Below are 27,847 nucleotides of genomic sequence, written 5' to 3' on the forward strand. Positions count from 1 at the left end.
GCTTAGTTCAGATTTGTTGGATTGGGAATGAACTTTGTGTGTGCACCTCCCTCCCCTCCTATTGCACAGGGATGAGGGAATTAGAGGAAGGAAGCTGTGCAAATTTGCCTTGGTTGAACAAACCATGGTTCGTCACAGCTGAACCGCGCCTTTGTCTACCGTTGAACTAAATTTGTTACGCAAAGTTGTATAACCAAGTCAGGAAGAAAGCAAAGCTAACCTTACAAGGCCATCTACAAAGTCAACCACTTCAAAACGAAGCATTTCAAATTTTGTTAGTTTCTTAAGCTTTCTTGATTCCTTCATCTCCAGCAGGGTCTAAAGCAAAACAAAAGAGGAATTTCCAAGTAGTTATGTTGAGTAAATCACTTGGCAATGCTAATGAGGTTATTAGATTTTTTTAAATGAAAAAGAAAAAGCTTATTATTGTGGATTCAGTGATTAATAATAAAGAGGATTAGCTTGATGACAAAATAGTACTGTGTTCCTTAAATAGTACAGTTGCACTTTTACAAGTATTAACAACTATCATGTAAGTGAAATTTTATTGGACTAGAACTAACAGTTTCCACAAATTCATGACCACCTGATACAGAAATTCCAGGTAATTCTTTCCTTCTAAAATTCATCAGTTGTGATTCTATTACAGCAAACAGAAAGAATAATATACCGATCTAAGCAAGCAAGTGAAGCTCTTGGGTTTTCTTAAAATCTGCTTTACACTTCAATCCTGATTTGTAGATAGATTGACCAATCAAGCTGAGCCAAAGGGCTAGCTCTCCATGGCAGATCCTCAATTACTCAGGATCTGAGGTTACTGCTAGTGCTTATGTGACTGCTACATCTTTATAGCAAGATTTTTTCCATCAATTCCTTCCTTCCCAATGAATATGTAGTACCACATGCTTGAACAATAGAGATTGCTTATGTTGATGGGCCTCTCTCTCACTAGGTATTTCCTTTGAATTATACCTTTCATCCAAGGAGCTCAGCACATGGTTCCATGCTACTATGTCCTTACAACTAACCTGCAAAGTTGATTGGGCTGAGAAGCCCAAGGTCAGCTATTGCTATGATGTGAAGCAAGAGCCATAAGTTGCTGCCTCTTACTGGTATAACTTCAGATTATTCACTTTTAAAGGAAAAAAAATCGAGCCCTGGAGCACCTTGAGATTAAAACTTACCAATAATGCAAAATTCAATTAGCACCTGCACCCTGTGATATTTTGCACAAGGGAGAGGAAAACATTTGTGCCAAGCAAAACCCAACTCCTGCTCTCAGCATTAATCAAATCATATTATCATTCACTTCTGCACAAGTTGTAACATCTGGGTGTTCAGAGAATTCAGTATATTTTGACAAGATTGGGCATGGTAAAGAACAGACCAAGAAGGAAAACGCTGGGTTGGGGAGGACCCTGTCCCTTCGCTACATTGGACTGTGTCAGAATTTCAAGATCACACTGTGTTGAAGCTGAAACTGCTCTCTTTATCTGGTTTGAATTCCAAAGGTGCTTAAAATATGGCCATCAGTCTAGCTAATAATATTTTCATTCCTAGGTAGCCTGACCTTTTGCAGGTGATAAAGATCTGTCTTCTTCTGAAGTTCTTGTAGTGAGGAGATGGACTCCTGTTGACCACCATTGGCTTCTGCTATCAGAATAAGAACAGGGGGTCAGTCAGACAGAAAACTGTGTGGCTTATGTGAGCTGCTACTGCCTGTCCATGGAAGGAAGAGAAAGGTGCAAACAGTTAAGTGGAAAACAGATGACAATATGTTTTGAGAAACTTGCAATCCCTTTCTCTCCCTGCCCCCATCAATTTCCTGCATTTAAACAGGACAGCTTAAGAACTTCCTATTCAAAGAAGAATAAGAGATAAGATGCATCAAGACTGAAATCCCTGTGCACCACTTAATCCCATATTAAATCTTATTGGGCACATTCTCGGAAACTAAACTGCTCTGTTCCATTGCCTTCCAGAGCTTTCGTTTATTGTTAAACACACACATATATACTTTTAGGAGCTGCATTCAATTAAGTAATCTGCAGAGTAGACTCACTGATATTAATGGCTGCAACTGATTTAGCTACACTAATCTCAGTGGGTCTACTCTTAGTAAAACTTAGCTGGATACAACGTTTTGTATCTCATTCCGCTCCACTGCCCCTATGTAAAATATTTAGAAAGAAAAGAGGCTTATTTTCTACTGCCTCAAGCACCAAAGATTTACGGAATTAAAAGTACACAAAAATAAAGCACAGAGCTCAATTACAGCTTTCTGATTCATATTTGGATGATTTCCACCTATTCCTATTGACGGCACGCATAAGATGGTTCTCCTCAAAATCTTCACATATTCCTATATTTGCAATTCTATTCTCACATCTATTGAGCCCTTGATTATGAGGTTTCAGCATTAAGCTCTTTAACAGATTTAAACCTCATGTTTGCCAATTGCCTAATACATGTAGTCTTCACACAAAACTTCTATTTCTTACAAATCAAAATAATCCTCGCCTCTGTTTATGTATTTCCCTTTGATGAGCTTACAGGTGGAAAAGAGTCACTGGTTGATTTGCACACACACACCTGTTTTCTGGACTTCAAGTTGGCAGAGTGGAAAACGATGGATTTGCAGGCAAAGGAAGGGTTTACTCACACCTTTTCAACTTCTGATTCTCTCCCCCAAGTTAGCATAATGAGGAAAAAGTGAGTTTGGGACCCTCACGCTTGCCTTGTAATTAGTGCCTTGCACAATTCCCCTATATTTCTCTCAGAGTCAGAAAGAAATGCTCTCATTCACTTTCTGATCTAGCATTTATATTTCTGTCTTGTAAGTAGTTTGAGGTTTTATAAGCAACATGTGTTGAACTGATCAGCATCAGAAAGAAATTTGTTCACAATGAAGCCAAAGGTTATTGTATTTCTTCCAAATGCAGCGTATTAAATATCTGGGGTTTTTTTTTTCAGAACATCGAAAACAGCAAATAATGCTTCCAAGAATAATACATTTTAATAACATCTGCAGACTGCTAATTTTAAGCAGTCTTGCTAGCCCCTATTTGTATCTTGCCTTTCCTCTGAGGAACTCAGTGGCATACATAGTTCTCCCTCAAACTTGTGAGGTAGTTTAGGCTGAGAAAGAGTGACTGGACCAAGGTCTTTGTGAGCTTCATGGCTGGGTGAAAATTTGAACCCAGGTCTCCCAAGTCCTAATCTGACACTAACCACTTCACCACACAACTCTCATTTAAAGAAGAGCTATAAACACTTTGAGGATACTGAGGTGAACCGATTCAGTCAGCAGCTGAATTGTGGTGTGCTGACTCCAACTAAGTCATATTCCAAGGAGGCCCACTGAAAACCATGAACAGAAGTAACCTAACTCCATTGATTTCAAGGTGTCCTCTTAAAGTATTAAGAGTGGGTTGGCTACAACCTACACTGGACAGTCAGAGTAAACATTACTGAAGTTAAAGTTCTCTTTATTCAAGTTGTATCATTTAATAAATGTATAAAATCTTTTGCTAAGGAACGGGCCAGAAATCCAAAAATAAGCCTGTATTTGGCCATTTTTGTTACTCTGGTTATCAATGTGGGTAGGCAGACAAGCAAAACCTTTGTAAATGGGCATAGGTCAAAAACCACATAAATGAAACCACTGCTTCGTAAACACCGGATTCTTTTTTTTATTCAGCAACAGTTATGGAGTAGGTGGCCAAATGCAGGGGCAGTGCAAGGCCTGAAAACTAACATTTCTCCTATTTAGTTTAAGCTGTGTACGATAAGGGCAGATCTAATTGGAGTAATGCTCAGCAAATGGCAGTCTGCCTTATCTTAACAAGCAGTGCTGGTCTGTGGTATTATCACAGGCTGTCTAGAAATCGTGTAGTACAGTAAAATAAATGAGGCTACCCCTATGAAGAAAAAGGACAATGACAATGACCTGTTGCTGCAGGTCTGCATGTTAGCTGTACACAAAAAAACCCCACAGCCACTTTCTTATTTGCATTACTACTTCAGGAATTCATTTTCTAAAATTAAACAGGCCTGCTGCTGACTTATTTCAGAAAAGTTGGGAAGCCTACAGACTTCATGACTATCTACTTTCCTCGGCTGCTGTAACTGTGACAAACATTTCAATAATTCTTTTGTCTGCCAATAGTTTCTTCTTATAACGGTGCCCAGTATACTGAAGCTATTTTCCAAGTTTTCAGTGAGAATGGTGACTGATGCTGGGAATGGACTTTAAATTTCTAACACAAACTGCTACAAAATACCTTCAAGATTCCTAAATTGGTCCAGGTACTGCTTCAGTTTCTCTGAAGGGATTTTAAGATGTTCTGAAGGAGAGGAAGTAATAATCTCCACACATTTTTCAAGAATCACCACCAACTCATCCTTGGCCATCATCCTGAAAAAACAGCCCAACAATGTTAGTAACTTATTATAGACACAGTAAACTGCTTGAAGCATTTAGCAGAATGCCTGGCCTTTTGTCTAGCATTTTTGCAAAAGCATGGAAAACTCATAACGGTTTTCAAGCTACCAGTTTTATTGTTTAAGAATGTGGACTATTAAGAAGCAAAGCTAAAACCATTTAAGTATCTGGGTTGTATTCAATGCTGCTGTTCCATTTGCTTGTGGAATAGAATTTCTTCTTCCTCTCCTGTGGAGCCTCAAAATCTGTTCCAGAGGGTGCAGATTTTGGGGGCCCACAGGGAGAGGAGAGAAAAGGAACATCCTGTTGTGAGAGTGGAATGTCATTTGTTGAGCATTGGCTATAACCCACTATTCCCTACTTGGCTAGTTACAAAACTGTGCACTATATATGATGCAACTCATATATAGAGCTCACAGATACTCTTAACTTAGCCATTACTTAGTTCCTAGTGATTTCAAAGGTAACTACATTCAATTAACTTAATCTGGATTCCACTCTTTATAATCTACAAATCTCAAATAGTTTTATTCTGAATCTTCTCCATTAGTAAAAATCCTTTCATTCAAACTCAAGATATTTCAACACAGCGCATTCAGGGCTACTGTAAGAACATTGTGAAGATGGGGAATTACACAGAAATGTCACCAGGGATAGATAGATGCAATAAGAGCCCTGATGGGAAGGCTCATAGCAAAAACTTCTAAATCAAAACCATATCCTCAAAATCCTCACATCTATAGCTGAAAGTACGTATATACATATGCACACACCAATGACAACCAGAGTGATGTAGTGAGAATAGAGTGTCAGGCTTGAAACAGGAAGTTCTAGGTTCAAAATCTCAGTATTTTAATCCAATTACTCATTTTTACTTGCTTCACTGGCTTGTTCACATAATAAAATGGGGGAGGGAGCCATGTTTGTTGTCCCAAAATCCTTGGAGAAAACGGGTGGGGATGAAATGTAATAGGATACAGTGAACAGAACTAAGAGCTCAATGGTTTTCCTCACAGCGTTACTAAGCATGAATGAAAAATTAGAGTTTGGCTCTGTATCCCTGCTGGCAACCCCACTATAAAGGATAGAAATGTAAATTAAAAACATCCACTTTATCAAAGAGAAACAATGCGGTCAGTTACAAAAAAGCTTCCTGTTTGGCAACATTCTTGAGTTCTTCTTGAATAGCAGATGGAGGCATTTAAAATATCTAAAACACAAGAAGAAAATGGAAAGAAGGCTACCTCACCAGCTGAATAGCTGACTCATATTCTTCTGTTTCCCACACTTTCTTTTCCAAACATGTGCAATATAACTCTCTGATCTGTTAAATAGAAGAGAACGTTTTACAAGCATGGAATAGACTAAATTTAGCATTTAAAAAAAATCTAAAACACAAAGGGCTAAGTTGTCACTGTTTTCATGAAAAGCTGGAAGTCCTCAGGACTCACTGACCTCAAATGTGGATGACTCAACACCATTCAGATCTTTAAAATGGGGTAGGGGGCACTGGTGGAGGAAGAGGTGTGCGGGGGGAGCGCACCACCCCTGGCAGCGCGATCCTGGCAGCATGCCATCGCGGCTGCCCCCCGCCCCCTCAGGCAGAGCACCACGCCCCCAGGATGTGTTTCACTCCCCTGTGGGCTGCGTGCCACGCCCCAGGACGTGTATCAGCCCCGCCCCCGTCTGCTCTCTGCCCCCCAGTGCCGGAGCATGAAGCTCCACCACTGGCAGGGAGAGTGTTTGTAGCCTAAGACCCAGATTACAAAGAAAACCAATTCAGTTGAAAATGATGGTAAGGAAAAGGAAAATGATGAATATCATACCCTCAAAAATCCTGGGAGTGCAAATTAGGACATGACCTCCCTTCTGCCGCACCATTCTGCTGGCCTCCCCCCCCCACCCCCTGACCATTCCGCCCCTGCCTGCCTGTGTGCACCACTGCTGCTTCCCTCTCCACATCATCCCACCGCACTTACACACTGCCTCCTCGCCGCATCTTGCCAACAGCAGCCCTTTACCCACCACCGCCCACTGCCACACACACACTTCCGGAAGCAGTGCCGGAGGAATAGGAGAATGCAGCACCAACAAACTTGCGTCTTTTGGTTTGGCACTCTTTTGGTTCCCAGGCGAGTGTGGCACTGGCTTCCAGAAGTACACTGGTGGCTGTGGCAGCAACAGTGGTGAGAACCAAAATGGGACTTCGGGACTGGCACCAGAAGCCAAGTGGCTTCTGTAAATCTAGGGTGTCCTGCCCCAAACAGGACACTTGTGTGATATGGGATATGCATAAATCTACACTACAGACTGGGACGCGGGTGGCGCTGTGGGTTAAAGCCTCAGCGCCTAGGACTTGCCGATCGAAAGGTTGGCGGTTCGAATCCCTGCGGCGGGGTGCGCTCCCGTCGTTCGGTCCCAGCGCCTGCCAACCTAGCAGTTCGAAAGCACCTTCGGGTGCAAGTAGATAAATAGGGACCGCTTATCAGCGGGAAGGTAAACGGCGTTCCGTGTGCTGCACTGGCTCGCCAGATGCAGCTTGTCATGCTGGCCACGTGCCCCGGAAGTGTCTGCAGACAGCGCTGCCTCCCGGCCTATAGAGTGAGATGAGCGCACAACCCTAGAGTCTGGCAAGACTGGCCCGTTCGGGCAGGGGTACCTTTACCTTTACACTACAGACTTAAGCTACTTTAACTGTCCCTTGGGAAATGTACCGTATTTTTTGCTCTATAAGACACACCAGACCACAAGATGCACCTAGTTTTTGGAGGAGGAAAACAAGAAAAAAAATATTCTGATTGATATATTCTGATAAATAAAATATTCTGATTCCATAATGATTACATTATGGAACACACTCCACGACCCATTACTGAAATTCTAAATACCATTTACCAGATTTTTCACTCTATAAGACGCACCAGATCACAAGACGCACCTAGTTTTTGGAGGAGGAAAACAAGAAAAAAAATAGTCTGAATCTCAGAAGCCAGAACAGCAAGAGGGATCGCTGTGCAGTGAAAGCAGCAATCCCTCTTGCTGTTCTGGCTTCTGGGATAGCTGCACAGCCTGCATGCGCTCCATAGGACGCACACACATTTCCCCTTACTTTTTAGGAGGGAAAAAGTGAGCTATAGAGCAAAAAATACGGTATCTTTTATTATTTCCTAGCCCTTTAACTAGAGTGCAGTTTCAATAATAATAATAATTATTATTATTATTATTATTATTATTATTATTATTATTATTATTATTATTATTATTTATACCCCGCCCATCTGGCTGGGTTTCCCCAGCCATTCTGGGCGGCTTCCAACAAAATATTAAAATACAATAGTCTGTTAAACATTAAAAGCTTCCGTAAACAGGGCTGCCTCCAGATGTCTTCTAACAGTCTGGTAGTTGTTTTTCTCTTTGACATCTGGTGGGAGGGCGTTCCACAGGACAGGTGCCACTACTGAGAAGGCTCTCTGCCTGGTTTCCTGTAACTTGGCTTCTCGCAGCGAGGGAACTGCCAGAAGGCCCTCGGCGCTGGAGCTCAATGTCCAGGCAGAACGATGGGGGTGGAGATGCTCCTTCAAGTACTGTACTGACTTCCAGAAGGATGCCAAAGCAATTAGATGGCTCCAAATCTTTGATCCTCCAGAGTTACGCAGAACAGAACTCCATGAACTGAACGCTTTCCTGCATGGGTAATGATTTTTGCTAAATCTCCTCTCTCTGAAAATCTGCTTGAGACACTTGGGAGATCATCCTGAACAGTTTAGGAGGTAGCTCTGGGGGACAGGAGGTAGGAAAAAGATAAGCAGAAGTCACCTCTTCCTCCCACCATGTAAGCATCCGGTTCACAGAGGACTCTCTGCAGGTCCAACTGCAGCCTTTCCATTTGTGGCCAGCAGGTTAAGATGCAACCCAATACAACTAGGCCTAAAAACCTAAGTGTTTGCTTCAGAGTCAAGAAGACACTGAGATGGATGTACATGCACGGATATTGGGTGATACTAACAGTAAAAAGAAAGAAAAATAAACTCAATGGTGCTTGGGTTCTATTGCAGAGACAGTGAAGCAGCAGGACTGCAAAATGAATTCAAACTCCTCAAGATGTGAAAACATGAAGCAGAAAAGATTTGTACATACTTGTTTGCCTAATGGATACTTGGGAAGAGAAGATGTGAAAGCATGAAGACAACACAGAATTGGAAAATAATTTTCATGGTAAGTATGTAGGTCTTGCAGCAATTCTTGTGTTGTTTCCTAAATTGAGAAAGGAAAATGTCTGATTAGCCTACTACTTGCTACAGCAAGCAACTGGGAGCCTATAGTCCAACTGTAGAAGTTATAGCACAATTTGATACATGTCTACTCAAAGTTCAATGAAATTTACTCCTAGATAAGTGTGTATAGGGTTACAGTCTTAGGAGTTGTGCTGGAATGCCAAGAATCAGTTAAAAAAAAAAGTTTCTTGTCCTCAAGAAAATAATCTTGAAAATGTCCACCCACCCTATTGCTGACTGGATCAAAGTAAGATAAAGTTTTGTTCCCTAAGGCTGAAAAGAAAAGACCACCATCTACATTTAAACACAGACTCAGCCTAGCATTTTCAATCTACTAAAAAAACCAAACCCCCTCCCAAAACCCCACCTTACAAACGGTTTTTACTTCTGATGCGTGCCTTTTTATTCCGAAAATGGTTTATAAAATTTAACTTGTTGCACAGAAAGGGTTGGGGGAGAAAGCTAGCTGAAACATCTTTCGTATCGACCACCATCACAACTATTTTGCGTATTCAATACCAAATTAATTCAAAATAATAATTCTATAGTGACAAATCAGAAAAAGGCTGCTTTAATACCTATGAAAAAGAGGCACATAAAGTAGAAAAAACTGTTATTTATATTCCACAAATGGAGTACAATGAACTCTATTCATACGTGCTAGCTAGCTTATAATGAACAAATAATAGTAACCATCTGTAACAGAAGTAAAGCAACTGTGCAGGCAGGAGAAAGACTGGCTGTAGGGTGAAAGTGAGAGGTGCTTCCTAGACCAATCCCTGGGCAAATTTTCTTCAAAGAATCTGCCTCCTAGTGGTTGTAAAGGAGTACACCCACAATATCCAGGGCAGTGGGTGGCAACTATCAGAGAGAAAGCAATGACCTTTTCTATTCTCCCCATTTTACTACTATTATTTTACACCAGTTTGGTATAGAGCTGAATAACTGACTCTCTTCCCTTAAAAGAAATCCACTACTGTAGCAGAAAATAAAAAGTCTTCAATAAAGCAACTACTTCTTAAACAGTGAATCTTCAAAATTATATGATAAGCAACTTAATGGTTTGGATTGTTTCATGGTTTGGATCGAGACTTAATTATACCTAGGAGCAGACCCATTGAAATCAATGTGTCTTAAATTAGTTGTGACTAAAGATCTCCTGTAGGAAGTTCATTTGTGTTTGAGATTGCCCTACAACTCCAACAAGCTGTGCCCCTGTGTGTCTGAAGCTGAAACTTCTTATCTCTTGGCTAAAATGAACCTCAATGTTTTTTCTATAAAAGCCAACACTTAATGCCTGCCTTTATATAGGGAATAGCAGACTACATAAATTTTTGGCAAAGACTGAAAACTTAGTGCCATAACAAAGCCTGACAAATTTTCTTATAATTTACAGATGGAAGAAGTCAGTATTTTGAGAAGTTAGTCCATTTGTTCTATTCTAGCAGAATTATTTGATCTGAGATTATATCTTCCTATCACACAAAATTTACTTTAGAGATCTTCAGCCCCTTACAGATATACAGAGGAAATCCATTTGTGTGCCAGTTCTGCTAAATTTATTGGATGCATCTGACAGATAATTGTGTGCTATGGCCTTCTATTTGATGGTATTGGGTTGTTTTTGGCAGGTTTTTCTATTAAGTTCAACTGTTGTTATAACTTTGAAATAAAGTCTGACAATTCCCAAAGGAGGAAGATTTAATTTCAGTTTTATGAAAGCCTTATCTAAGCTGGAAAGACGCAGCACTGAATCACTGGAGCTTTCACTGCCCTTGTTTGCCACTCTGTCTCTCATTTGATGAATGATTTCTAGCAGATAAAGATGACTTGAGGAGGGTGATCTTCCAAACAGAATCTTTCACTTCCAAGACAACAGAGCAGCATTTTAATGCATTATCAGGTATAAATCTTTCTGGACATTCTGCATTATAAAAAAAACTGTATAAAAAAACTGGACCTCAGTTGACTTTTCTAAGACTCATGAATTTCTGTATATAAACACCTGAAGCTGTAATTCATTCCGTACTCAACAGTAAGCCTCACTAAACTGTATGGGATTGACTTCTGAATACATAAAAGTAGAACAGTGCTGTTGGAAGGATATAATCCTATGCATGCTCAGGTCGAAGAGACAAGCCGTACTTAGTGAATGGGCTGGTTACACATAACACATGAAAATATGGGTTTGGCTCACATTATCTTATGTGTAATATGAAAGACTTCAATGGAATGTAATTCTGCAACATCCGGGGGCTTTATATCAGGGCTGGGGACCAAACACAACCCTCTAGGTTTCTCCATATCCTCACTGGCCCTGCTTTTCACCCTCCTTGAGTGTTTCTGCACAGCTGGAAGGTGTCCTCAAACTCCAATGCTTCTTCTTACTTGGCCAGGTGGAGGATAAAAAGTGTGTGTGTGTGTGTGTGCCCACGCACATGTGTGTAGAAACTTGTCTACTGTACCAAAGCAACATTCACATTCATTGCTCTGCCTACTTTTGCCTCTTACCACCATGCAGCTCTCCACGGAGACAGGTTCCCCACTCCTGCTTTACACAGAAATGCATGTTATCCAAAAGATTTGTCATGCATTTTGCTGACCGCCTGTTCATCAAACCCTGAACAATCACCAGATTCTAGGGAAAACCTTTGCATGTCCAACTACATGTGAAGAGGCCCCTCTCCCTACAAACATACATGCTGTATGCATGGATACTGCAGGAGGGCTTAGATGGAGCAAGCCGTGCTGGGAGCAGGGCTGCTCCTTGGTTCCACTGCTCACTCTATGCTGTTTAGCACAGTAGGAAAGAATGCTTGAACTCAGGGGTTTTAAAGCTTAAGGGGGTTTTTCAGCCTACATTTTACCTTTAAACATTCATCATCAGTCAGCAGAACTGTCTGCTTGTTTGATACTTGGTTTTCAACAAACCTGAAGAGAAAAGAAAAGTGTGCTTCAAAAAAGGAAAAGCCAAACCAAACCAAACCATACAATATAATTTCTTTCATTTTTTTTAAGGAAGTGACTTCATTACAGTATTTTGGAACCTTGGGAATCTACCAGTTTATACTAGATGAGCTGTTGTTATTGTCCTATCTGGAATACGCATGTTCTAGATTATAATAATAATGATGATGATGAAGAAGGATATTACATATTATCTTCCTAAACATAAGAGAAACTAACTATGGCTTGGATCTAGACTTTGGCACTTGCTGGTGTAAGGGGTGGAAAAACTACCTTCTGCAAATTCTCCCTTCTCTCTTGTACCCTACAAAAATCTGCTCCATAGAGTTGGGGGATCCTCTGGAAGAGTGTTGGAGATGGAGTGGGGGACTGCAGGTGGAGAGGAGACCATCAAAGTTGTATAGTTAAACTACAGAGTTTGCTCTCACAAGAGGCAGCAATGGTCACCAACTTGGATGGCTTTGAAAAAGGAATAAACAAACTCATAGAGGATAAGGCTCTCAGTGGCTACTAGCCATGATGGCTATGCTCTGCCTCCATAGTCAGCGGCAGTATGCTTTTGGATACCAGTTGCTGGAAACCAAAGGAGGTCTTATTTGCAGGCTTCCCATAGGCATCTGGTTGGCCACTGGGACAACAGAATGTTGGACTTAAGTGGGCCATTGGCCTGATGCGGTAGGTTTTTCTTACGTTCTTATCCCTCCCGCTTTCCACTATGGCATTTCCCAGCTACAGTGAGGGGGGGAAAGTATTTGATCCCCTGCTAAATTTGCCCGCTTGCCCTCTGACGAAGAAATGACCAGTCCATAATTTTAATGGTAGGTTTATTGTAGCGGTGAGAGACAGAATAACAACAGGGAAAACCCCAGAAACCCAGAAGACAGAATTATAATGAGTGAAATAAGTATTTGATCCCTTTGCAAATGACTTAGTACTTGGTGGCAAAACCCTTGCTGGCAATTATAGAGGTCAGACGTTTCTTGTAGGTGGCCACCAGGTTTGCACACACCTCAGGAGGTATTTTGTCCCACTCCTCTTTGCAGATCCTCTCCAAGTCAGTAAGATTACAAGGCTGATGTGTAGCTACTCAAACCTTCAGCTCCCGCCACAGATTTTTGATGGGATTAAGGTCTGTAGACTGGCTAGGCTACTCCTGGACCTTAATTGTTGTATTGTTGTTATTCTGTCTCTCATAACTACAATAAACCTACCATTAAAATTATGGACTGGTCATTTCTTCGTCAGAGGGCAAACAGGCAAATTTAGCAGAGGATCAAATACTTTCCCCCCTCACTGTAGATCAAAAGCCTTTTATGGACAGAAGGAGCTGTTTCATTCAAAAAAGTTGAGATTTGGATCTAACACAGTACTTTCCAGGCTATGTGTACCAGGTGGCAAATCAGACTGGCAGACAGATAGTACTCGGGGGGGGGGGGGGATATATCCATGTGCAATTTTGTGTTCACTTAATTCATTTCAATCAGAATTTCCATTAGAATTCCATTCATTTAGAATCTCTTAGATAAAGGTCTGGATCGTTAATAGCAACAACAGGAAGCTCAGTCTTGGAAATGAAGTAAAAAAAAATGGAGCTAAAGCAAGTTGATAGAGGGAAAGGCACAGGAAGATCAACTTTTTGACTATCGGAAATCCTGCTAAAGGTATGCTGCTATCAAGGAAAGTTGATTTTCAGTTTAAAATGGAGCCTGCACATTCAGCACAGCAAGTGGCTGCAGCAAAAATACCAAAAGTACACTCTAGCTGCAAACGCAGTTTGTCTCCCATGCATGCATAGATCCATTGTAATATGGTCATTTTCAAGGCCAGGTTCTAGAGTCCTCTCTGCACAACATGCACGCAGTCTCATATGAAATTACACACAACTATACGAGCCATATATAACCACATGTGAAAGGCTAAACTTGAAAAGAAATTCACTTAAAGGCAGACAGTGATTTATTTTCATCTTTTACCTTCTAAAAGACGGCAGTCTTCGAATGTTTTCACACTGACTGTGTGATAACGTTTCTGTTCTCTTCCTAGCTTCTTGGAGCTCACAGCACAGCACACTGAGTGGGTGGGAATAACAATGCTCCAAGAGAGAGAGCTGCCGGCAACAAGGTAATCACAGTGCATATTGATGCTGAGATTTCAAAATTTTATTTTTCAAAATATGAGAACTATTGTTAGCAATTGGAAAAATATATCTATTTTGTTAAATAATTAGCATCAAGCTGAAACCATGTGCAATGCATTTTTAAAAATATGGCAGTAAATCAGGTTACAGAAATCACTTGCTTCCCTAAAAGGCAAAAGAATTATCCACAGAGACCAATAATCAACCACTTTGCTTTTTTCATTCCACCCTGCTCTGCAACCGCAACCAACACCACTGCTGCTCAGTATTATATACTCTGAACAAATAGCAATTATGCCAATTGTAGAGTACATTTTCAAAATGCAACCAGATGGATTAGTTATGAAACCAGCCCATTAATGTATACATAACTGATCTGATAGATTTATTCACTGGGACAGCAGTGTTACAGAAAGTTATCATGCTGACTCCGTGTATTTTCTTGAAGGAATAGCTCAATAGATTTTGCTAAAGTTTACAAATTTTATCTTCCCACCCATTCATTTCCTATTTCCTTTTTCTTCTGAGTGAAATCAATCAGCCAAACCACTGTTGTTTCATTTCAATGTTGTAAGACACATGCGTGATCCCCAGCTAAATGAGTGATTGTAACCTATCAATCTGTTCTAGATGAAACAGCGCCATTACATATGTGGGGATTTTGTACACAGAAAGCAGACATCAAAGAGAAGGGTTTTTCTCCTCTCCATGCCAGTTCTGTTTGTGCAGGGAAGTAAGTAGAAGTACTCAATAATATGAAACCCAGTTGCAGTCTGCAGTGTTATTTGCCTTAATTTTCACAGTGAAGTAGTAAACCTAAGTTTGCTAGAAATGTAACATCTAAAGTTCATCAACTGTGTTGTTCTTACCTGAAATCCCTTGATGAAGTTCTGCACAGAGAAATCATGGTATAAAAATATATTTATTAGCACCTGCAGAACTTTCTCACTAAGTTTAAAGGGAAACTGGCTTGTCAGGAGTAGCTGAAGTAAAAAAGAAGTAAAGAACATTTATTAAAACCTTGCTCCTTTCAATTTATTACATAATTTGGCGGGTTCTCCCAACATATACAAGACACATTTAAAAGGGTGTTGCCTTGCATTCAAAAATCTACATTAACTTTTACCTTATTGTTTAAAGAAACTACTTTTTCCTTTGTAGTTAAAGGCAATTACCTTGTCAATTACTTTTGTCAAATGCTCTTTGCATGAAAGAGACTGGAAGAGCTCTATGCATAACGAAGAGGAAACTGTGTGAGGAAGTAACTTATGGATGATCATTGGAGAGGTGGCAATTCCAAAAATAAGTACCAGTGGAAATTCTTGTATACAATGACTATGGCACATAAGAGAAAAAGACAGGAAGGGAAAATTAAATTTGTATATCGTGATCAGAGGGCAATACATTCCACCACCACCCACCCCGGCATTAAACAATACAGTGGTGTCAATATTAATGAGGCAAGGAAGCAAAAACATAATTTTACAATTCACACCCTCTATTCATGTGGAATGTGGCCTTTAAATCCTTCTGGCCATCCTAGTTTTGGCATGTACAACTTGATACATACCAAAGAGAATGGAGCTAATCAGCTGCATATTGTGGCCTGTCAGGGGCTGACATTCCCAGGAAGACATCAGAAAGAGGAGTTTTGTCAAGTCCTGTGTTGGCTAGTGTAACACAGCTATTACACTGTGCTCAGTTTAATAGGTACATGTTGTGCTGTGCCATTTATCACAGAATCATGGGGTTTTGATTGGAGGCCACTTAGTCCAACTCCCTGCTCAGTGCACTATCTGTAGTTCAAGACCGCAGGCAGAATGGAGAACCAGCAGCCTTGAACTACATCATCTATGAGGATTGATCATGCTGGCTAGGGCCGATGGGAGTTGGGAGTCCAGCAACATCTGGACAGCCAGAGCTGCAGCTGAAATATAGGTTTGAAAGTAGATTAAAAATAAATAAATCTGAAGCTTTCCTTTTAACTATATCTCAAGTTCAAATTATAACTGAAAGTGATATATAGGACAAAGGAAACACACATGTTTGTGTGCAGCAAAAATTAAGTACAGTGGTACCTTGGGTTAAGTACTTAATTCGCTCCGGAGATCCGTTCTTAACCTGAAACTGTTCTTAACCTGAAACACCACTTTAGCTAATGGGGCCTCCTGCTGCCGGAGCACGATTTCTGTTCTTATCCTGAAGCAAAGTTCTTAACCTGAAGCACTATTTCTGGGTTGGGGAGTCTGTAACCTGAAGCGTATGTAACCCGAGGTACCACTGTACTACACAGCAAGAAAGGCTGGATTCTTTGTAAACTATGCAGACAAAGACAACTTTCACATGTTTATCTGCATGATTTATTCTACCTCTGCTGGTGCAAAGACAGGTAAAGTGTGGTGCAGGGCACAAACACAGTCCTTGCTCCTGAAGATGCTGCTCAGAGACCTCCTGGCTTTGAGATTCCACCCACTAATGTACTCATACTTTCAAGCCTACCTTCACAGAATTAGGAGGTTGACTTTTGTGCCTAATCACTATTTTATATTTAAAACAAACAAGTGCCCCTGGCTTTGTTACTGTCATGCTTGTGTCAATAAAAAAAAAAAAGAAAGTGTAAAACTATGCTGAGGCTCTTATTTGATTTCTAGACCACTTCTCAGCTAGCTCTTTACGTCAGGCCAGTGTTTGTTCAGAAATCCCAGAGATTTTTCCTGTTTTGTTCTCTAAATATCTTTTGGCTATTATTCTATGCACACTTCCTGGAATTCTTTTTAAAAACTAAATCCACCATGCAATTTCATTTGTGACTACTCAAACAAAAGTCCCATTGAGTTACGGTAAATGAGATATATTACTCACAGGTAAGCATGCACTGCTTATTGGCTTACTTTGGGGGGGGATGCATAGGAGTGGGCTGCAAGTCTGCTTCCACATTTGAATTGTACACATCACTGTGCCCCCAGCCTATAATTTAACCATCAAATGACACAACAGAGTAACCCGAACCTACATTTGTACTTACTATGAAGCAGAAAAATAATAATAATGCAGGCACAAGTCAAGATTATCAGTTGATTTCATGAATTAGAACAGACCCCGCCCCTTATGTAATCTATCATATTACCTGCTAATAAATATGAAATCTTGCAGAACTTTGGTTGTGAAACTTTCCAAGTCTTTGAAAATAACTACAACTGGAGGAGATTCCAGATGTCTGGAAGAGAACATCCTTTTTCTGCATGGAGATTCGGTATCAGTTTCCTTCAAGTCATAGTGCATGTTGGGGGGGGGAGTACAAAAAGAAAATTAAACCTCTCGTCGAACATAATGCCCCAGGGGCATGGTTTGAAGGCAACATGATGCAGCACCCTTGCTGAAGCTAAATAGGGTTAAAATCAGTGCCTGGATAGGAGATTTTGTTGAGTTCATGGTGAATGAGAGATGGAATGTACATGTAATTAACACACACACACATATATATATATGTGAATGAATGAAGTGGAGTGGAGGACAAACAAAAACCCTCACTTGTATTATCTTAGCTTGTGTTAAGACTGACAGTGCAAATAACAATTAGACTGACAGTGCAAATACCTTAGCAAGACCAAGGCACCATCTGCGCTATTGATTTAAAGCATCATCATAAAACTTTGAACAATCACAGCTTCCCCCACAGCTTCCTGGGGAATGTGCTGTGAGTTGTTAGGATACCCCTATTCCTCACACAGCTACAATTCCCAGAATTCCCTAGGAAGAGGGATTATCCATTAAAGTACTTTGCATCTATCCCAACACAGGATTTATCTTCGTGTAATCTACACTTCACCAATAAAGCTATTTAACTAGATGGGGCAAATCAGGGAAAATTCTGGTGGGAACTAAGTGTGGAAAACAGTGACACGTTACAAGAGGCAATTCTGAAGCTTACCTTGGTTATGTTCCTATACCAATCAATAAGAGATGCCACGGAGCAGCGTATCCGATTTGAGGAAGGCTTGGAATATTCTTCTTCGGATGAGTCCACATCTACATGACAGCCCATCAGCTGAATCATCAGCTTTTGCAGGAGCTGTTTTATGCCTTGACAATACAAATATACATACACAAACATTTAAAATAATAATGAAAATGCTAGATTTCTCAGCAATCTTGTTAAAAAATATGAATAACTGTATTTTTCAAGGAATTGTGTGACTAAGACTTGTTCACTTCACTAATTTTCATTCAGGGACTAAACTAACCAACCAAATCCTGTATCAAATTTACATCAAAGGTAAACCAAGTTCTTCAGCCTAGATTCTTAAAATATAGAAAACTGAATAAAGTGTGCTTATTTTGCATAGTTTAAATCAGCACCACTCAGTATAGAATTCATGCTTTGCACATAAAAATTTCCTGATTCAGTTTGTGACACCTCCAGTTAAAGGTCTCAAGCTGGCAATAGGAGAAGCACTGAATATGCACTGACCACTTGCATCTCTATAAAAGACAATCACACAGTGCAGGAGGTCAGGCAAATTTCAGTTTTTTGTTTGGAATGTTACCAAACCTGTAATGTGTTTATATACAACACATAATACATACAAAAGTCATTCGACTCTCTTATGTGTAAGTACATGAAATAAATAACTCTTCTCTATGCTGGCCCCCTTGCAAAAAAAAAACAAAAAACACTTTGTCCTTTGTACTCAAGATACCCCCACAGCTTCTTGTGTTCTGTATTATTTGAACAGCATCTTTACCAACTTGTCTGAACAGAAAGAACTAGGAGTCAGTTTGCTGATCTGTTTGGAATAAGCCATTCACTACCATTCAACCATCAGATTGTCCTTCTGGCCCAGTTCCAACTTAAGCAAAATATTTTATTTCACTTCTAGAAAGGAATTGAAGGTAAGTCTACCAGTTATAATTTTTTTGAAAGAAATGGATCTTTCCCTTTGCCTTCCATATTTAAAAATAGTAGAAGCATATACTTGAAACTGCAAAACGTGTGAAATTTCACTTGTGCAAAATGACTGAATTCTAGGCTATCATCTCTTGACACTTGGAAGAAAGCAAGAGAGCCTAGATTGCATTTTAAGTCATGGTTTCAACGGGCCTACTCTGTAGCTTGTGATTTTATCCACTACAACAATGCCTCAAAGTTAATAAATGCTTTTGAACTTTTAAAACTAAAGATAGATCTCTGCACTTAGTGTGTATATTCCAGAGATAAGAAATGCCCAGTCAAAACCAATTTTGTAAGCTATATATACAAAAGCTTTGTTACAAATTGATACCCAGTATAGAATGAAAGGATTTGAACCCACTGAACTAGTCGTGTTAGAATATTAATGCTCCCAGTGTGTTTCCAAGCACAATTCAAAGTGTTGGTGCTGACCTTTAAAGCCCTAAACTGCCTCGGCCCAGTATACCTGAAGGAGCGTCTCCATCCCCATCGCTGAGCCCAGACACTGAGTTCCTCCTCCAAGGGTTTTCTGGTGCTTCCCTCACTGCGAGAAGCGAAGTTACAGGGAACCAGGCAGAGGGCCTTCTCCGCAGTGGCGCCCTCCCTATGGAACACCCTCCCTTCAGATGTCAAGGAGATAAAGAACTGTACAGTTGTACCTTGGAAGCCGAATGGAATCCATTCCAGAAGTCCGTTCAACTTCCAAGGTGCGGCTTCCGATTGGCTGCAGGAGCTTCCTGCAGCCAATTGGAAGCCGCAGAATCCTTACTGGACGTTCAGCTTCCAAAAGAACGTTCGCAAACCGGAACACCCATTTCCGGATTTACGGTGTTCGGGAACCCAAACGTTCGACGCTAAGATGTTCGTCAACCAAGGTACGACTGTACGACTTTTAGAAGATATCTAAAGGCAGCCCTATATTGAAAAGTTTTTTATGTTTGATGCTTTCTTCTGCTTTACATTTTCTGTAAGCCACCCAGAGTGGCTGGGGAAACCCAGCCAGATGGGTGGGAATAATAATAATAATAATAATAATAATCACTTTGATGAAAGCAAACATTGACTGCCAAGGCTAATGATGGAAAGGTCTAAATATACTGTATTTCTAGGGATACTTCCCATATTCCGCATGCTACTTAACTAAAAAGCCTCTTCAAGTTATTACAGTATTTACCTGGACATTCTTTGGACCTTAGGGACACTACAAAAGGAGTAACATCATCATGAAGAACTTCTGAGAGGCTTTTAAATGTCAGATCATGGTCCATAACATTGACACCTAGGAGTAAGACAAGTCAGAATTGTGCTGTTTGCATTTAAACATGACAAAATATACTTTTCTATCATGCTTACCATATAGTCATTTTACATTTGTAGAAGTAAAACAGTAGCAATGTGGATGACTATCTTGAACTATATCTACATTGTACTAGTTAAATATATCTTTTAATATATACAGTCATACCTCGGGTTGAAGTAGCTTCAGGTTAAGTATTTTCAAGTTGTGCTCCGCAGTGACCCAGAAGTAACAGAGCGTGTTACTTCCGGGTTTCGCCGATCCCGCATGCGCAGACGCTCAAAATGACGTCACGTGCATGTGCGGAAGCGGTGAAACGTCTTACGTTCTACTCAGGATGCGAACGGGGCTCTGAAACGGATCCCGTTCGCATCCAGAGGTACCACTGTACAGCAAGTCTCAACTAGAACTTGCTTCTAGGAAATTCATCCATAGGATTGCAGCCTGAATTAGAAAAAAGTGATTAACAAAAACATTTTTAATTTAAGGGAAGGCTCCATATATAAGCTCAGGAACAACCACTTTATCTGCCTTGCATATCGTAATTTATTTTAAAGGTCAATATATTCTCCTCTTCTCTAGTGACAGAAGGGAAAGGAAAATTTACAAGTACATCAGAAGTAGGAGGAAGGATAAACAAACTGTGGGCTGACTGATCAATAAAGCAATCAACTTTTGTCAGAAGATGCAATCTTAACTGCTCAGTGCCTATTTCCCTTCCAAAACTTCTGAAGAAATTAATCGTGGCCAAGTAATAAGCAAAGTCACCATTTATAATATGGGAAGGACAGAAGTCAGGATTTTTTAAAAGAGCTGTTTAAATAGTATTTCACTACTTTTAATTAAACTAGGATATACTTTCTCTGTGACAAAGAACTGGCTGTAGACATTTAAGCCACTAGCTATTACCATAAAACAGGAGATGTCCAAACTGATCAGACACAACAATATAATGCTTAACCTCACAGAATATCAGGAACAATAGGCCTGCTAGCTTAAAAATCTATATCCAGGATGTTATTTGGGGTGGGTGGGTGGAAAATATAAGGAAACCCATTTTTAAAAAATATAAAGATCTCATTTTTTAAGAAAGAACACTACCATTAGCCAATTTGGATTTTTTTTTTATTGCATTTAATTTCAACACAGACTTAAATTGCTGCAGTTCCAGCATTCTCATTTGCCCTTTTTCATGTCCTGCTCTCGAGGAGAAAACAGATGCTGACAGACTGAATGAGACAATGGGAGGGGGGAGGGTGCATTAGAATCTACAACCATTTGTGGTGTTGGAAGTAGATTGCTCAGACAGAGGGGGAGCTTCTGTACTTGTTATGCCTCATTATGAGGCTGACATGAGAACTGGCTCTTAGACAAAGGAACTGAGGACATACTGTTAAATCTACACATACATGCAAAAATGCAAAGAGCTAAAAATCCAAAAGGACATCCTCCCCTCACACCGGCTATGATCCAAAGGTCATGCAACTAGTAATGCATGCCCAAGGGAGGTTTGGGCCTTTGTTTTAGCTCTCCATATTAAAACTGAGACGAAGTTCAAAGGCAGTTAGCAATATAACAAACGGATCTGCAGCTTGAGTGAAGAAGCAACAAAACAACTAAAGGCACAGAAAAGCAAAGGCAAAAGAAATAATTTACACACTAGAAGGAATGTGTAGACTGAAAACTGAAATAACTAGGCTCTGGCAATGAAGGTGGCACATATCCAATAATTTGCCAACACATTAAATGTCATGAATCAGTAAAGGAAAGATGAGTCCTATCCTTCCCTCTTTCCCAGCTCAGAAGCTTGGGAGGAGAGCAAGGCCTCACAGTTGCCATGAGCTTCAATCACAGGGTGGTATCCAATGAGTCCTGGCCCCTCCACCAGCCGGTTGTGGCAAACACAAGTCTCTGCTAGCTACCAACGTGAGCCAAAATGTTTAAACTATTTTACTCAGACAACAAACTCTGGTCTGGGATGACACCAAAGTTAATTTAATAGCAGTTTCATCAGTTTGAATACATAATCTGGTCTGTATATTCTGGGATGACACCAAAGTTAATTTAATAGCAGTTTCATCAGTTTGAATACATAATCTGGTCTGTATATTCTATACCTTCCCCACCATCTTCAAGAAAATATATTTTCCTCACTCATGCTTTTAGAGAATTGCTAGGACATCTCTACTGAGAAATATCTGAGAATTATTGGAAATAAATCTAGGAATGCAACTCTATGGAAAAAGTGATCCTCTCAGATATAAGCAGTATCTCTTACCAGAGGAAGGGAGTTGTGTAATCCTAACCAAGTCTGCTCAGAAGTAAGTCCTACTGACTTACTTCCATGTTAGCATTGCATACTTGACGAGTACTGGATGGAGCTCAGCTGAGGAGAAAAGCTCTTTGTGGTTTGTCTCTCTGCAATGTGCATCTGCCTGTGTGCCCTTTTCTTGTTAAAAGTGAATGATTCACCTTATGTGACCGGGGCAGATCCCGTTTCCGACATACTGATCTAAAAAAAGTAGAACAAACAACTCTGCTCTGTATGAAATTACTGAAAGACCAAATACCCCTCAATTGCTTGGTACAGGCATTAAGATCAACAAATGGAACTCATTAGTCTTGTTACGGCCTGATAATTAATGCCTTATGGTAACACAGACATGAGTTTTCACTGGCAACACCAGTGTTATAACTCCCTGATGAAACCCAAGGACCCATCTGTACTGGCAATCAACCAGCTGTAGAAGATGCACCTGTTTATACAGATATTCTTTTCATCTTTTGACCCAGGCCTTCTGGATTGTGGGTTGTATCTAACACTGGAAATGGACACATTAGTGCAATTTCCTTTCCTCTCCTCCCCGTATATGCCTGCCAAATCTGCTCCACAGTCCCCCAACTCTCTGCAGCAGGTGGGGCTTGGAAAGGGGCTGCAGGTGGAAGGAGAGGAAGTGGAAGTTCTGTTGCACATGCAGAAATATTTTGCATGCATGGAACTGCGACGTTGGATACAAAATTGCATTTTAATAGGATTGCATTATTGTCTATGTTAATTATAGCTGTTTACCGTATTTTTCGCCATATAGGACGCACCTTTTTTTGGGGGGGGGAATGAATAAAAAAAATTATTCCCCCCCCCAGCCATGGGGCTGGGGGGGGGGGAGCCCGAGCTTCCCCCGACCCCAACCCACAGAACAAGCTGCTGCCCACAAGCCTTGCGAGCAAGGCTTGCGGACAGCTGCGCGAAGCACGGGGCCTCCTCCGGAGGGCGCCCCGTGCTTCGGGCTGCAGGCTCCCGCCCGCAAGCCTTGCGAGCTCGCGGGAACTCCCCCCGGGGGCGCGAGGATTGCGGGCACCTGCGCGAAGCACGGGGCACCCTCCGGAGGGCGCCCCATGCTTCGGGCTGCAGGCTTGCGGATAGCTTCCTGAAGCCTGGAGAGCGAGAGGGGTCGGTGTGCACCGACGCCTCTTGCTCTCCAGGCTTCAGCGAAAGCCTGCATTCGCCCCATAGGACACACAAACATTTCCCCTTCATTTTTGGAGGGGGAAAAGTGCGCCCTATAGCGTGAAAAATACGGTATATTTAAATGTTTGTGTAATTGGCTTTAACACTTTGCAAACTGCTGAAAAGCCTGCGTTAGCATTAAGCTGTTGCCAGTTTGGCAAATACGTTGCCAACATGTCTAATCTGCCCATTAACAATTCTTAATGTTATGATCCTTGCCTATATTAAGTCTTCTACCCAGTCTCTCTTTTTTCTTAATTTTAGGATTCATACCAAGTTACGGCAGTTATTATAAATAAATAAAAATGCCAGATAAAACGTTACCTAGAACAACAGCTGCAGTGGGAATTTCACTGGACTTCATTCGACAAGCCCATTTTGTTTTCTTCTTTTGGAAGTCTGAATGAGATTGTCTCAAAAATGTTATGAGGTTATCAAACAATTTTTTATTCAAGTCCTCTTGTAGTTGCTGTTAAAAAGATAACATGCACAGAACTTTGTTAGTTGCCTGAATGAAGAGACGTATTGTTATTCTGTGTATTTTTAAAGAACAGTCCCCAAAGGTTAATCAAGATACAACAACACATAATTATTTAGGTTTCCTGGTAATTGTTTATAGACACTGTTTCTGTGGTTTCCATAGCTGTTTCAGTCAACTCATGATTCCAATTTAAATGTTCTCTTTGAGTACGGGGTTCTTAAAGCCATTTAGACGAATATGGGGGATGGGGAATTAGTTGTAGGAAAAATTCAATACCTTACTTGTTGCTGCTTAAGACAGATATGACCCTAAAAAGTCAAAGATCTGATACCTTTAGCAGTTCAAAGACAACAGAAATTCCACAGAGTAGCTTTTATGTTCAAATGCTCCTCAGCAAAAAAGGAACAAATTAAGTAGTAACTGAGACAGTGACATTGTTGAATTCATGCTGAGGCCATACACAAGATGTACAAGCAGAATCCAACTTGTTTCTGTCAGCCATAAGCAGGTGCGCCAACTCTAAGGGGCCACGGTGTCTTCGACCCCTTCAATATCTGTTGGAAGGGGGGGTGTTCAAGCCTAAATATGTTTAGGTCAACTGCTACATATTTACAGATAGAAACAGGGCGAAAGACTGAAGTCTTAATAAGAGCACAACATGAACGGTCTAAAAGGTAAAATAAAACCCTCTTTCAGTTTACAAAACCTTCTCTACCAGGTTATCCATGGGGAATTTACATGCATATTGATGACCAAGAATGTGGAATTCATTCTCGACAGGAAAAAGCATATGCATGGTTTGCTCTAGGGATGTCCAATCTGTCTCATTGTACAAGCTCATTCCTAACAGCTCACACATTGTAGAAAGATACCCACAATATATACAGGTAGTCTGCAAAAAGTACCTTAAGAGGTTAAGGAGTAGTTTGGGTATAAAATATTGCTCAAAGTCTTGCTGTTTCACCCATCAAACAGGCTAAGTAAAAGAAAAGACTGCATATCACATTATTTCTTCACTGAAAGCATTTTCAAAGCTTCCTTCCCCCACCCAAGACACAACTGACTTAAGTAAATCTCATGGTTAATGTTAAAAGCAGCAACACTCACCTCTGTTTCACATTTAATCTGTTTCCATAACAACTGACAAGTATCAAATCGTAGCTCACTATCCTCTGAGTCAGTATTGCCTTTACTAAAATAGTCAGCTACAAAAACAAGGAGGAAAATGACATTCACACTCAATATTTATAAAACAAAATTCCTCTCAAGCAAAAAACTTAAGTGTAACAGAATACTGAAGATTTCTTTTCACAGGAGAGGTATAAATTAACTGAGAGTTGCAACTGGTGTCAGGATAAAGCTCAGGAAGAAAGAAACCCCCAATAGCTATGAAAGATGTAAGATTTATACAGCCTCTGTATGGAATGCTGTATCCATAAATGTCAACCCAAATGAAGTCCCGCTGAGTTCATTTGGATTTATTACCAGCTAAGTAGGTATAAAATTGTAGCCAGAATCCCTAATTACATTTCACCACCATGCTCCTTTAAGTCAGGGATGGGAAATATTTGGCCCTCCAGATGCTACTGACTACAACTCCCATAATCTCTCACCCTCATTTTATGTTTTCTGTGTCACTCCGACTTTCGTGTAGAAGAAGAGAAAGAGGATCCAAGTATTTAGGTTTGCCCATAAAAATCTTGAGCAATGTTGTATCATATTTACTTGAATAAGCTCTCTACAGAGGATAGATTCACACGACAATTTTTCCGAAGACAAGGTGATTCTTGTCAGTTGCTCAATGGTGAAGAGCCAAATTGAGCCCAAGCTTCATGAACTGGTCAATAAGTCTCTGGGGTTGAGATGTCTGTGGTCAGTATAATTGGGTTCTTTGCTGCTGTACTTTAGTGATCCGTTGATAATATATCATTTTAAATAGAACGGCTTTATATTTTAAATATATTTTAGTTTGATAATTTTTGTTTTATTTTTTGTAAACTTAATGAAGAAGGAAGGGTAGCTTAAAATTTGAAGAAAAATAAATAATATATTCAGTAAACCCTATCCCTCCCTGCAAAATATTTTTGGGGCAAATAGTAATATACATGGAAAACATATGCAGAACTGGTTTCCTTGCATATTATTCAATGCATGCTACAGAAAAGCACTCAACTTGGAAATACATTGCTTTTTATTTCCTGGTATGATGGAGGGCAATTTTAAAAAATCTAGTCTAGCAGGATATGGATAAGGTAAAAATAATCAATACAAGAATGGTGATAATCCTTTGAATTATTTTAGCAACGACTCAATTTTTAAAAGACTTTTCCTAGTTAAAAATACATAGTCCAAGTATAGCTGCACCATAGATGTGAATATTGGCATTATGATATTGGCTATTTTATTTTCAATTCCTTTCCTAATGCTTCCTAGCACAGAATTCACCTTTTTACTGCTGCTGCACATCTATCCTTGTGTGCTTGCCTTTGCTCCTGAGGCGTAGCCACTGCATTATTTCCATTTAGAGATGGGGAACTGAGACTCACAGAAAATGACTTGCCAAGGATGAGACTATACATATGTTGGCTAAAAATCCTTCAACACCCATCCATGAGCCCAAGGCTCATTTCAAGTTTATGATGGGAAGCTGAAGATGAACAATGGACTTGACCATGGTCAGACAAGAGAGGAAGGTCAAAGGCTGAGATGCAGCTGATTGAACTGAACAAGAAAGGAGCAAAATGACATCTAAGAAGCCCTCATATACTCAAAAGAACACTATTTCACTTTTACTTACCTTGAAAACAGATAGACATACTGTCCTACTATCCTTGCCTTTAAAAATACAAAGGACCTTCATAGCAGTCAATAAATTCACAGTGTAAAGCTAGGAGAGTGGCTGTTTTTCAATATTATACCAGCACTGGAAACAATGAAAATGTCAAGTGCAGAATTTTAAATCTGGAATTTACACTATGACCTGATCCTTTAAAAAAGAATCCCTCAAGACCTTGATTTTGTAGATACTGGGGGAAATGTTATATCTACTACAAAAGCTGTCCAGAACAGATGGGAAAATAAAGATGGCATTGTCTGAATTTCCGTCTGAATTTACTGTTAGGAAGTGGAGTTTCATAACACATATTGTGTACTAACCTGCTGAAGATGCCTTCGCCTTCTTAGAATCTGGCTTGAACACAAAGCAGCCCTAAAGAGTAACAAGGAAGGAAGGAAGACTAAAACTACTGAATATTTTACCATAATTCCAGATTGGCAGGAAAATATAACCGCTTGGTTTGCACATCATGATAAACTATGGGTTATTAGCATTGGCCAAACTTCCTGGCTATCAGATAGGAGCTCACATTGCTGTGGTCCTCCCTATCCTTTTAACTCAGCATGGCATAGCAGCAAAGTCAAGGTTTGATTTAACATGTCATCTGAATCTAGGTTCATGGTTAAGGTTTCTCCTCCTTAACCATGGCCTGTAACCATAGGACAAACCTTGGGTACAGATCATGGTTAACAACAACCCTGGCTTCAAACGATAGGTTAATTTTTGCAGTGTACATCAGTTTGTATGTGGAAAATCACATTTATCCTGATCTTTTTATTTCCTCCCTTTATCCAAGCCAAACTTCTTTGCATCCATATGCAGAGTGAAGTGGTAAGTGCTAACCCTTACTAGGGTAAATTTATGAAAAACATAAAAAGGTGGGGACGATTCAGACAGGATTCCATGCCAGCACCTGGCTGTCAAGTGGTTGGTTTTGCTAGAGCAGGCATAG

At 40.3% G+C, this 27,847-nt stretch overlaps 1 protein-coding gene across 4 annotated transcripts in view; it reads right to left on the reverse strand.

Annotated features, from left to right (window-relative positions):
• ORC3 (origin recognition complex subunit 3) overlaps window positions 1-27,847 on the reverse strand; it is a 35,545-nt gene that overhangs the window by 6,777 nt on the left and 921 nt on the right. Inside the window, exons 2-16 of one of the 4 annotated variants that reach the window (XM_028722939.2) lie at window positions 27,216-27,267; window positions 25,167-25,264; window positions 23,903-24,047; window positions 19,948-20,052; window positions 17,754-17,905; window positions 16,950-17,086; window positions 14,998-15,157; window positions 14,692-14,805; window positions 13,659-13,792; window positions 11,586-11,649; window positions 8,582-8,698; window positions 5,689-5,768; window positions 4,284-4,417; window positions 1,571-1,650; window positions 221-318 (exon numbers count right to left, since the gene is read on the reverse strand). In XM_028722939.2, coding sequence (XP_028578772.2) covers window positions 221-318; window positions 1,571-1,650; window positions 4,284-4,417; window positions 5,689-5,768; window positions 8,582-8,698; window positions 11,586-11,649; window positions 13,659-13,792; window positions 14,692-14,805; window positions 14,998-15,157; window positions 16,950-17,086; window positions 17,754-17,905; window positions 19,948-20,052; window positions 23,903-24,047; window positions 25,167-25,264; window positions 27,216-27,267 — 1,670 coding nt within the window. Of the gene's footprint in view, window positions 1-220; window positions 319-1,570; window positions 1,654-4,283; window positions 4,418-5,688; window positions 5,769-8,581; window positions 8,699-11,585; window positions 11,650-13,658; window positions 13,793-14,691; window positions 14,806-14,997; window positions 15,158-16,949; window positions 17,087-17,753; window positions 17,906-19,947; window positions 20,053-23,902; window positions 24,048-25,166; window positions 25,265-27,215; window positions 27,268-27,847 lie in introns of all 4 variants that reach the window. The other 3 variants (XM_028722938.2, XM_077926169.1, XM_077926168.1) reach the window with 3 other exon arrangements.

The sequence above is a fragment of the Podarcis muralis genome, chromosome 3 (assembly GCF_964188315.1).
Source record: "Podarcis muralis chromosome 3, rPodMur119.hap1.1, whole genome shotgun sequence".
NCBI lineage: Eukaryota > Metazoa > Chordata > Lepidosauria > Squamata > Lacertidae > Podarcis > Podarcis muralis.